We start from the raw sequence: 10736 nt of genomic DNA on the forward strand, positions 1-10736 counted from the left end.
TCGATTTTACTACCGATACAATTATATATAGATAGAAATATACCAATGCCCATGTTTATCCAGAAAATGTCTACAAAGAGAATTACTATTCCAAAGCGGACAACTTTTTAATATTTTTACTAAAAATAGATAAACAAATAGCTTTTACTTACAGACTTTGCCGTCATACGAAATAAATGACAGCTCTAGAATATTGCTTGCGCAGGGACATAATCGATTGTCAGTGTAAACAGACACTTACTAATTCTTGTCGTTCCACGAGCGAGCTGTCATTTCCGCCATCAGCTCACAACATTTTGCGAATTATCCAGGGCAAGCGACTTTTTGCATAAATTGCAAAGCAAAACGATAAAAATCTCACTCAAGTGCTATCAAAATTATATTTTTTGTGTATAGATTTGTTTTTATTTGCTGCGCGTGGGCTCTAGACAAAATTGCTAACATATATGGTGTGCTGCGAATAATTTGCAGTGGAACACAAACACACGCGCACACAAATTTCAATAAATTTCTACAGTGTTTACCAAGTGTCTACGCATAGCTGCCGATGAAATAAGCAGGGGACTTGGAAACTTAAAGCAATTAATACTTTGCAAAATGGATTGGCGCCATACAGAAATTTTAAAACTTTTAGACTCATATAGGCAATATGAGTGCTTATGGAACACTCAAAGTCCAGATTATAAACAACAGGAAATGAGAAAAGGTTCGTGGATAGCACTTTCAAAAGAATTTGGCAAAAAGGTTGATGATATCAAAAAGAAGATAAAACATTTACGCACCTGTTATATGGCAGAAAAGAAGAAAGTGGAAAGTAGAACTGATAGCAACGGTGATCCGATATATGAGTCGCATTTGTACTACTACAAACAAATGAGTTTCTTGGATCCTGTAATCATAAAAAAACCACCGCAGGTGCGTGGTATCTGAACAAATGTGTGATTTAAGCATATTAAGATTTTAAAATTTACTTATTTTGTAGCCTACAATGAGCAACAGGGTTGTGTTAAATCAAAAGGTAATTTATATGCTTGTATATACATATGTATGTATGTATAAATTAATACAAATATAACTAATAATACATGTTTTGCCCCTGCAGAGAGGACGTTCAGTTTCTACTGATTCCGAAAAAGAGGAGCCACAGCGAGAATTGCGAACCTCGGTATGATTTCCATACATACATATAGTTAAGAAATCTCGATTCATTAGTTTACTAAAACTTTATTTTTTATTTGCAGATTACGCGTTTAGATTCCACCAATCCTGCTTTCAGGGCAACTCTGAGGTTCAACCCAATACAAACTGTACGCTTTTCAACACAGTCTTTTTTCTTTATTTACTCTACTATTCTTGAATTTTAGGCAAAGTATGGATTGCACCAACAGAAGGTACGTTCACTTTCTCCAGATTCCGAGAAAGAGGAGACGCAGCAGGAATTAAACACCTCGGTATGTTATTCATATATATGAATATTTGAGAAATCTCGATTCATTCGTTTTGTTGTTGTTGTTGTAGCGGCTTTATTTAACATTGCTTTTATTTTCAGATTAGTCGTTTAGATTCCACCAATTCTCCAAAGGCACATCCGCGTTTCATTTCAAAATCCACTGTACGACTCGCAAAACTATGTTTTTCCTTATTTACTCCAACATTCTTAATTTTTAGGTAAGACGCACGAATGATGTTCCAAAAACGCAGCCACCAAAAAAGATAGTAAAACACTTAATACTTAGTAAGGAAGACACATTCTGTGCGATGCTTTGCAGCGAACTTAAACTACTGAAATCAGAAGAAACGTATGATAATGTGACTTCAGATATTTTTGCAGCAGTAAGGAGCGCCAAAATTGCCGAGCGACAAATGGAATTGGAGAGGCTTTAACATATTAATATGTATAGAGTACCATTTAGCCATTTTATTTTTATATTCCCATTTTATTTACAAACCTTCTAAGCCATTGTGACATTATTACACACCTAGTAATATGAGAACATTAAAACGTAAAGTGCAAATTTAAACAGACTCCTGATAATAATAGATTTATTACTGATGAATGCAATATGCCAGTCATACTGTGATTGCAGAGAAAAGAAGCAGGCACGCAAAACTACCTTGAGGAAAAGTGCCAGCTATCAAGTTACAGTTTCAAAAGTCAAAAATACAAAATTTGTATAAAAAACGGATTACCAATTATTAGTCGACTCAAAATTTGAAAAAATGACTATTTTAACAAAACCATCGAATGAAAAAACGGCTGAAAAGGTTCCTCTACCATTGACGTTGGGTGGACACGATAATGCACCATCATTCCGAGGAGGCGTGACACCTGAAACTCTTTTGAGCCAATCGCCCTACCATCGATACGTTGATGGCGAACCTATGATTTGCAATCGCCCGCCTGGATCGTGCAGGAAGTCAGTGTTGTTATTCCTCATCACTGTTGTGGTCATTGTGATCGGCCTTCTTGGCGGATACACCCTGTATCGCACATATTCATCTACTGGTTCGAATATACACTACCGTGCACTTTGCCACATTCCATACGTGGCGACTGGCAATAAAAGTGTGCAACGTCTCTACGAACAAAACAATGAGCTGGACCGGTATAATCTGTTCTCACGCCTTACAAACTTCAATGGTTATAAGGCTTTGGATGATGATTACTTCCGTGAAGAAATCGAGTTGGATATGAGCGATAATGAAAGCTACGCTAAGATTGATGTGCCTGATTTTAAGGGAGGACGGCGGGGACGTTTTATGCACGATTTCAAGGAGAATCAGTCGGCGATCATTGATACTGCAGCAAACCGTTGTTTCGTTATGCCACTGGATCGTGACACAACACTACCACCAGAGAGTTTCCTTGATTTGGTACAAAAGATGGGTGCGGGCTATTACAACATAGACACTAATCGCGTTCGTCGCAACATGCATGTTGTCACGCCGCCTATTACTGATCTCTCAATGATCTCTGAGCGAATCGTTAACGAATGTGACCACATGAAAGTCTATATGCTTGAGAATTACGTTCCCAGAGTATTCAAGCGCGATGTTAAAACCCTGGCGGATTCCGGCAAGTTCACGGCATTCATGGGGAAAGGTGTCGTAGAACTCAATTTGATAAATATATGTGATATAGAACAGTTTGAAAAGAAGCAACAGTAATTGGCGATTTCAGAGATTGCAGGCATAGCTTGTTGTTTAGTTTATGATAGTAAAACTTGATATTAATGCATTTACTATTTAGCCTATTTAAGACGAGATCAATTTTTTTCATAGGCTTGCATAATCCAAGACGTGATGCAATAACTACCTTTTTTTAGAAAGCCGTGAGTGAAAAATATTCGAAGTCCTCATAAATTTAACTGTATTGTTCGTGGCTTTTCTTATTGTACCCAGTTGTATTTTGAAAATAAATTTTAAATGGCAATCAAAACTTAAAAAAATTCGTTATCAAATTTGAACCACAAACATGGTCCAAATCTGCAAATACTAGTTATTGTCCATACAGAACCATTGTGATCCTAAACTAAAATGGATTATGGCTACGGTGACCATTTTAACCAACGTAAAATAAAGGACATTTTTCAAAATTATTTGGGAATACATACATACAGCTTGTATGATAAAAGTACTTTCCCATATCGTAATTTAACTCAAATATTTACCAGTTAATTAACCGATTTAGAAAAATGAAGCCAAATCCTTTTCAAGGACTTCGCCATCCTTTGCTGCCAAAACGCGTTTACCATAATTCATACTGCACGCCAAAGCCAGCACACAGAGGTACAAAATTGGAATTTAATATTCATAATTCTTCGGAGCCTTGATTTTTCAACCAATTCTTACTAAAAACCAAAAAAATATATATATATTTAGTTTGGTGAACATTTTTTATAACATTTCAAACATTCTTTTTTTGTGTAATTTTTTCGTTTTAAAAGAACCATACAATTGTTTTCAACTACTTTTTGTTATGTAACATTTAATAACTGGAACTGGAGAATAAATTTTTTTTAAATTGCCACTTTTTTGCATTTTGCGCCAAAAAAGTTATTATGATCAAATAAAAGTTCACAAATTAGGTCCAACTGATCTCTTGCAAATATTGCAAGCAAAAATTAATCAAATTAAGTGACAAATGAAGGCTCCAGGAACCATTGTGCCACAGGGGGTTTATTGTTCACTTTCAGTGGAACTGGAAACTCTGCGTGCAACACGATCCTGGACACAACTTTCCCTGCGCTTAATAGATTGTACAAAGATTAGTGATTAAATAGAAATCCTTAAGTTGGGTGCGAAACAAACTGGCGAAGGTTTTCTTTACATTTTATAAGGGGCATTTTTATTTTTCGTATTCTGTGTTTTTAAAAATTTACCTCTGAAAAATGCAGAGCTGATTTAAAGGACAGTTTAAGAAACTGTCGAAAGAAGAAAGGCGTCCTTTATTTTGAAAAAAATTATAAAGGACAGGGGGTTAAAATAAAGGACTGCCCCTTAAAAAAAAGAACGGATGGTCACCGTAATTATGGCATATAATAAAGATTGATGAAATACATCAGGCATTGGTTGAAGTAGAACGTTTGAAAGTGCGTTAACTGGAAGACTTTCGAACTTAACTCCCTAATCATTAATTAAAAAAATGATTGGCCATACGAAATTCGCCTATCTTGTTGAGTTCGTTCTACAAAGTGTCTTTGGAAACGTGTACAAAATCAGCAGTCCTAAGTTTTCCAAAGATCACGGGTTTTCACTTCACTATTGTAGATACGAGATTCGATACGATATTTTTGCCATTCAATACCGAAACTTTTTCCTCGATAGTTTTCAAACGATATTTTTTTAATTACGAGTGCCAGAACCCTTGCATATTTCAAAATTAATGTGATTAAAAATATATTGTACATTATATTCGTTTTGAAGTGCTTAAGAAAAAGTATATATGGGCATTTCCAATCTGCCAAATGTTAAAGAAATGAAAACGTCGAAATTTAAAAACTCTGGAAATTAGACAAGACTAATATAATTTTCCAAGTTCCAAAATGTAAATATCTTTCCAGCTTTTTGCTTTTTTTTATCAGCCGAAGTATCTGACGTGTATCGTGTAAAGGCAAATTAGATTTGTTTCTGTTTTTTGTATTTAAATGCAGTGTTAATTCTTTATTAGAAAATGAGACCAATTTACAGATTTTATTTTTTGAATTTTGTATCGATATTTGGAATATCGAGCGTTTTCATCCCGATTTTAATGAATACCCGATTTATTTGCATCGCTACTTTATATGAGTACTATATCGATACTTTCGGTTCGATATCGTGTACCTAACAATTGTCAATCATTTTCTGGCATGTTTGTAGCAGCCAAAATGGCTTGCTTGATTTTCTCTCTGCTGTTGCAGCTTGCTTGACAGCTAGTTTTAATTTTTGCTAGAACGCATTTTGTAAACAATTAAAATCGAAAAGAAATTGCAGAAAATTTAAGTGCGTTCTTATATACAGCAGCTTAATTATCATTTCACTTAACAATTACTATTTAACATTCAAATCAAGAGGGAGAAAGGTAATTTTGTACTTCAGCTAGTTTACTATAAATATCCCGTGTATAATAACACATAAACATATTTACCTTGCTCCACAGAATTTCCACATAGCTTTCTATAAAACCGACAGTGTATCAGCCAGCAGGATCTCGGAAATTTTCTGAACATTTAAAAAATGGATTGGCGGCAAGCAGAAATTTTAGATTTAATATGTATGTATAGAGAATCTGAGTGCCTCTGGAACTGCCTTAGTCCAGAATATAAGGATCTCGAAATGAAAAAAGAAGCATGGAGAGAAATTGCAGACCATTTCGAGAGGGATATTGAGGAAGTAAAGAGGAAAATCAAGCATTTACGTACCAATTATGTTGTTGAAAAAAAGAAAGTCGAGAGAAGAAAAGGTACCACCTATGAGCCCCGCTTATTCTACTATGATGAGTTAACCTTTTTGGACCCCGTAGTTGTTTTACGAACAAGCCTTCTTATGGAGTCGGTAAGCTTTATATAAACTTTATGGTAATGGTAATGTATGTAAATATGTTCTACATAATTGATTAGCCTAAAACAATTCATGTATAGAAAAAAAAACGTACCTCAAAGCCGTTTAAAGTAATGTAAAAATGATTGAAATCTGTTTCCTTTTGTTAAGAACATGTGTACATACATACATATGTACCTATGCTTATACTTAAAGCTCTATACCTCCTAGTTTCATGGTGATGACCCCTTAAAGGAAAAAACTAATAACCGCCCGATGAACGGAAAACGTCTGGCTATTAAGAAGGTATGTATATGCAAATATCGTCATCATCATCACCGTTAATTTGGTTTTTGTTGACTTTAGAAAGAAAGGCAAGATTCTACAGACGAAGAGATAGAGCGCGTAGAGTATGAAAGCACTGTAAGCGGAGCATAAACATTTAATATCATTTACTTTACCAACTTTTAATTTCAGAGAAGTAATTATGACATGAGTGAGATAAACGGAGCAGCACCGGAATCGCCACAACCACAACTGACACAGCCGGAATCGCCACAATCGGAGGTAGAAATGCCGACTGATCTCAGCAAAGAAGAAACATTTTGTGCGATGATTTGCAGTGAACTTAAATTACTTAAGTCCGAAGATGTTTATGATAATTTGACTCTGGAGATATTTTCAATTGTAAAGAATGCTAAAATGGCAGAGCGTCACATTGTTTATCAACCAGAAGATGACATGAGAAGAACATGAGGTGATAGTTACGACTAAAAAATACGAACAATTCGCACGTTTAATAATACACAGAATTATTTCAAAATTTCAATTTTGTGAGAAAACGCAATTAAATATTGATAATCGTATGTTGAAATCACACGGTAATTTTGAATTACATCTCTGTATTATTAAACGTGCGAAATAATATTTTTTACTGTACAATAAAAAAGTTATTATTAAGCAAATTAGTATACACGTTCCACTCTGGAACATTTTGAATAAATTATAAATAAGCTATACATCGTTCTATATCGCTTCTGTGATTCGATCGGAGGCAGAGGTACTTAGGCGAACTCTGGCCAAGTGCTGAATTTGTACAATCGCTGACCCCTGGAGAGCTCTTCAAATGTCGGAAATGTTCGATGAGATACTCGCGGTGGGCTTGGGGGGCTATCACTGATTCCATCGTAGTCCAGTTTTACTTTGAATGCATACGTTTGCAGCAATTCGGATTCAGTGATGGCATTTTCGTAGATTTCACGAAAATCGGACTGCGATGGATTCAGTGATAGCCCAGACTGAATGGTTGAGAGCACACTAGACCTCTTGGTTGCAGTGCATAGCTCTATATCATACCTATCTACTACGTTCTTAGTAGTATTCAGGGGAATGGAAAATGTTTGTAACGTTTACTTTCGACACAGATGTTCAATGCCATTTCCGGAGAGCCATTATCGAGCCATCGTCAGCATATGAAATGATGGTGACTCGCTCTGGTTGTTGTTGTAGTTGTTGTAGCGGCTACAACAACCCCGCCCAGGACGGTTGGTATCTCAGTCGTTGTCGTCAAGTTCCACTAACGGCAACCCTAGGAAGCGTGCAGCTTCTGTGGGGTTAGTCCACAGGGACAAGGCCGTTAGGGTTGTCGGGTTTTCCGGACGATCTAACCCCGTTTAGGTCGGCGAAGTATCTCGCTCTGGTGGTTGAGGGCGCTTCGAAATATAGACATCAAACAGAAGCAAGAAAGGACACCCCAGTGTAACCCTCTGTTAAATTCTTCTTGGTTTGGAAGTTCTATATCTGAAAATTACTGACGAAGCTCGACCACTCAGATAGTTCGCTGACTCCGTTAGAGAGTGGCAGACGGTGTCAAATGCCTTTGACAGATCCAATGCTACTAGGACTGTTACGGGACGGGTTATCTGAGTGTTTGTGGCGTTGAGTGCTGTTGTTGTGATTTGCCTCGCTTGGGTCAGACGGTACGTGAAGTGCGGGAGTAGCAACGCCTTAAGTCTCTTCGCTATCTGCAAAGGGAGAGTTATCGGCCGACAAGACTCCTTTGATGGCAGATTTCGACGGTTTTAGTGCAATGATGACAGTGGTAAAAGACATATTGAGAAACTTGGCGAGGTAGTTTACTCCCGCTGGATCCAATTTATCAGCATACATGTTCCGTGGTTGTTGTTGTTGTAGTACTACTTATGTATGCATATCGCACACGATCTTTAAAAGTGACACGACTCAAAATTACCCGTTCGTCAGAAAATTCGAAAAACTACTTTCAACAAATTCCCTGCAAACCATTTTTTCAGAGCATTGTAAAGAAATTGTAAAGAATTCGTTAAGATTTAATTAGATTTTTTGCCGAATTTTCTAAAATGAAATAAATTACGCACACTTCCATTCTTTTACGAAATTTCGGAAGAAAATCTGTGAAGCAACGAAAATAATGCTGCTATGTGAAGAAAATCTTTCAGAATTTTTCCAGAATGTTCTTTATTTTTCGTACAGAAATTTCTTTACGAGTTCGTGTCAACCACTTCATATAATTTTCTTTGAAAATTCGTAAAAAAATCGTTACAGAAATGAGATACTCCTAACAATTTCCTTAAGATTTCGGGAACTTTGGTTTGCAGGGTTATAACAAAAATTTGCTCCAGCTTTTGCTGACAGGTAAATAAAAGCTGTGTAATCATTTCAAATATGCCAAATTTTGAGTTGTGTCACTTTCGAAGATCGTGTGCGATATGTTAAGGTATCTTGCTGCTTTCCGTTCACATGCAGCGCAGCCGGCGTTCAAAGGCAGCGACGCAACTGCATTGTTTTCGTATTTTTATACGTGTATAAGTATACTTCATCACCACTTTTGGCTGGCAGGGTATGTACATACATACGTATGTACATTTTTATAACAATCGCATTTGTTTGTACATATGTTTAAATTTTTATTACCTTACTTTGTACAGCAATAAATTATAAGTAAAATAATATTAAAAATATTTTTTTTTTAATATTGTTGTTGGGATTTGACATATGAGAATTCGAATAGGATCTCATAACAATGGAGATGAACGACGTGGTACACTTGTTGGCGAGAATGTTTATTTTCTTTTTTTGTGGTCGAACAAAAACAAACTAAGACGAGCAGCTAAGTACACACAATGGCATACATGCATACATATGTGACGGTCGATAATCGAAGGGTGTGTGTGAGTGTGCGGTAGAATGGGCATGAAGTGGGGTGGGATAATGGAGCATGGCACTTTGCTAGCAATGCATGCGTTAAACATTGATGCCTTCGTACATACAAACATACTAGGAGGGCATTCAATCCCGGTTAGCCGGACATTTTGCGATGTCCCGAAATCCCGAAATTTAAGCTCCAGAATCCCGATATTTTTAATGATTTACATATCGTTACCTTAATATAGAAAGGCCCTAACTCATATAGTCGCTGAAATACAAAAATCCGTAGCTCAGTAAAAATTCAAAATTCCCTTTTGATTGATTATGATGCATTTCATCGAATTCTAAGTCCCCACATAATTTTAAGCATTACAACTTTTTAGTTTGTTACGGCTTTTTTGCATTTCAGCGACTATAGCTGCCACGCATAGACGATAGCGAGTTTGGTGGTACCTCATTGAGTTCGTTCGTTTCGTTACTTGCTAACTGTTGGCGAATCGATGACGGCTATATTCGATTTAGTTGTGACACAAACCGCATAAAAATGAATTCAAATTAATTTTCTATTTTGTAATCCCAAATAAGCATTTCATTTGATCGAACATTTTTGTAGGCACCTAAAAAATGCATACAAAGGGAAAAAATTCAAGTAAATTCAAATAAAATAAATTGAAATAAAATACGTTAAATTGAAAGAAATTCAAACAAATTGAATAGCATAAATTTAAATAATATAATGAATATACATAATTATTATAATTATTATTATAAGAGGAAACTATAAAAGTAGTATCTCGAACAAGTATACCGAAATGTTCCAAGAGTAATTATATTTTTAACCGACCTCGAAAAAAGGAGGAGGTTATCAGTTCGTCGGAATATTTTTTTTATTTTTATTTTTTTATATTTATTTATTTTTTATTTATTTTTTTGTTATGTATGTTACCGCATAACTATGGACCACGTCAACCGATTTCGATAATTCATGCATCAGAAAGGTAGTGTCACGGAGGGGGTCCCATACTAATCTGGTTAGGATCCGATCAGTGGATCATGAGATATACATATATATATATATTGTTTTTATTTTAGGGGATTTGAAGTAGGTTTTTTTTTTGGTAAAAATTACTTGTTCGAACTACATACATATCAACTTTTCTATGCGGTTTTCAAATAAAAAAATATATACATATATGAAAAATTTAAATAAAATAAATTCTAATAAATTTAATCAAATTGAAATAAATTCAAGTAAATTTGAATTTGAAATGAAATAGAATAACATAAATTGAAGTGAAATACCACGAGTTCAAGAAAGTTTAAATAAATTCAAATAAAATGAAATAAAATAAATTGAAATAAAATAAAATAAATTGAAATAAAATACGACAAATTAAAATAAATTCAAGTGAAATCAAATGCAATGAAATAAATTAGAATTCAGTACCATCAATTAAAATGAAATATCTCAAATTTAATTAAAATAAATTAATGCATCCTAGATAATTACAATAAAAAGAGGAAACTAA

The 10736-nt window shown here is 35.1% G+C and overlaps 3 protein-coding genes across 3 annotated transcripts; all 3 read left to right on the top strand.

Annotated features, from left to right (window-relative positions):
• Nucleotides 1-228: 228 nt before the first annotated feature.
• On the top strand, nt 229-2198 carry LOC108378981 (uncharacterized). Its single transcript, XM_017635298.1, has 7 exons — nt 229-915; nt 983-1018; nt 1103-1165; nt 1242-1307; nt 1365-1451; nt 1550-1612; nt 1669-2198. The coding sequence occupies exons 1-7, from the start codon at nt 598-600 to the stop codon at nt 1882-1884; spliced, it is 849 nt and encodes a 282-aa protein (XP_017490787.1). The 5' UTR covers nt 229-597; the 3' UTR covers nt 1885-2198.
• Nucleotides 2175-3572, top strand: LOC108378972 (integral membrane protein 2B-like). Its single transcript, XM_017635287.1, has one exon. The coding sequence runs from the start codon at nt 2221-2223 to the stop codon at nt 3166-3168; it is 948 nt and encodes a 315-aa protein (XP_017490776.1). The 5' UTR covers nt 2175-2220; the 3' UTR covers nt 3169-3572.
• A 1798-nt stretch (nt 3573-5370) lies between these two features.
• LOC108378992 (uncharacterized) lies at nt 5371-7040 on the top strand. Its single transcript, XM_017635309.1, has 5 exons — nt 5371-5563; nt 5642-6036; nt 6253-6327; nt 6388-6444; nt 6499-7040. Exons 2-5 carry the CDS (start codon nt 5719-5721, stop codon nt 6775-6777), a joined length of 729 nt encoding a protein of 242 aa, XP_017490798.1. The 5' UTR covers nt 5371-5563; nt 5642-5718; the 3' UTR covers nt 6778-7040.
• The last annotated feature ends 3696 nt before the right edge of the window (nt 7041-10736 follow it).

The sequence above is a fragment of the Rhagoletis zephyria genome, unplaced genomic scaffold (genome assembly GCF_001687245.7).
Source record: "Rhagoletis zephyria isolate East Lansing unplaced genomic scaffold, Rhagoletis_zephyria_1.1 Rzeph_scaffold_00121, whole genome shotgun sequence".
In the NCBI taxonomy this organism is placed as follows: domain Eukaryota; kingdom Metazoa; phylum Arthropoda; class Insecta; order Diptera; family Tephritidae; genus Rhagoletis; species Rhagoletis zephyria.

What these genes read in the sequence shown, in the direction of transcription:
- LOC108378972 (XM_017635287.1), top strand. Translation starts at nt 2,221, where the DNA reads ATGACTATTTTAACAAAACCATCGAATGAAAAAACGGCTGAAAAGGTT.
- LOC108378992 (XM_017635309.1), top strand. Translation starts at nt 5,719, where the DNA reads ATGGATTGGCGGCAAGCAGAAATTTTAGATTTAATATGTATGTATAGA. An exon ending in CAAGCCTTCTTATGGAGTCG is followed by an intron (nt 6,037 to 6,252) that starts GTAAGCTTTATA and finishes TATACCTCCTAG; the next exon opens with TTTCATGGTGATGACCCCTT. An exon ending in GCGTAGAGTATGAAAGCACT is followed by an intron (nt 6,445 to 6,498) that starts GTAAGCGGAGCA and finishes TTTTAATTTCAG; the next exon opens with AGAAGTAATTATGACATGAG.
- LOC108378981 (XM_017635298.1), top strand. Translation starts at nt 598, where the DNA reads ATGGATTGGCGCCATACAGAAATTTTAAAACTTTTAGACTCATATAGG. An exon ending in GGGTTGTGTTAAATCAAAAG is followed by an intron (nt 1,019 to 1,102) that starts GTAATTTATATG and finishes TTGCCCCTGCAG; the next exon opens with AGAGGACGTTCAGTTTCTAC. An exon ending in AGCAGGAATTAAACACCTCG is followed by an intron (nt 1,452 to 1,549) that starts GTATGTTATTCA and finishes TTTTATTTTCAG; the next exon opens with ATTAGTCGTTTAGATTCCAC.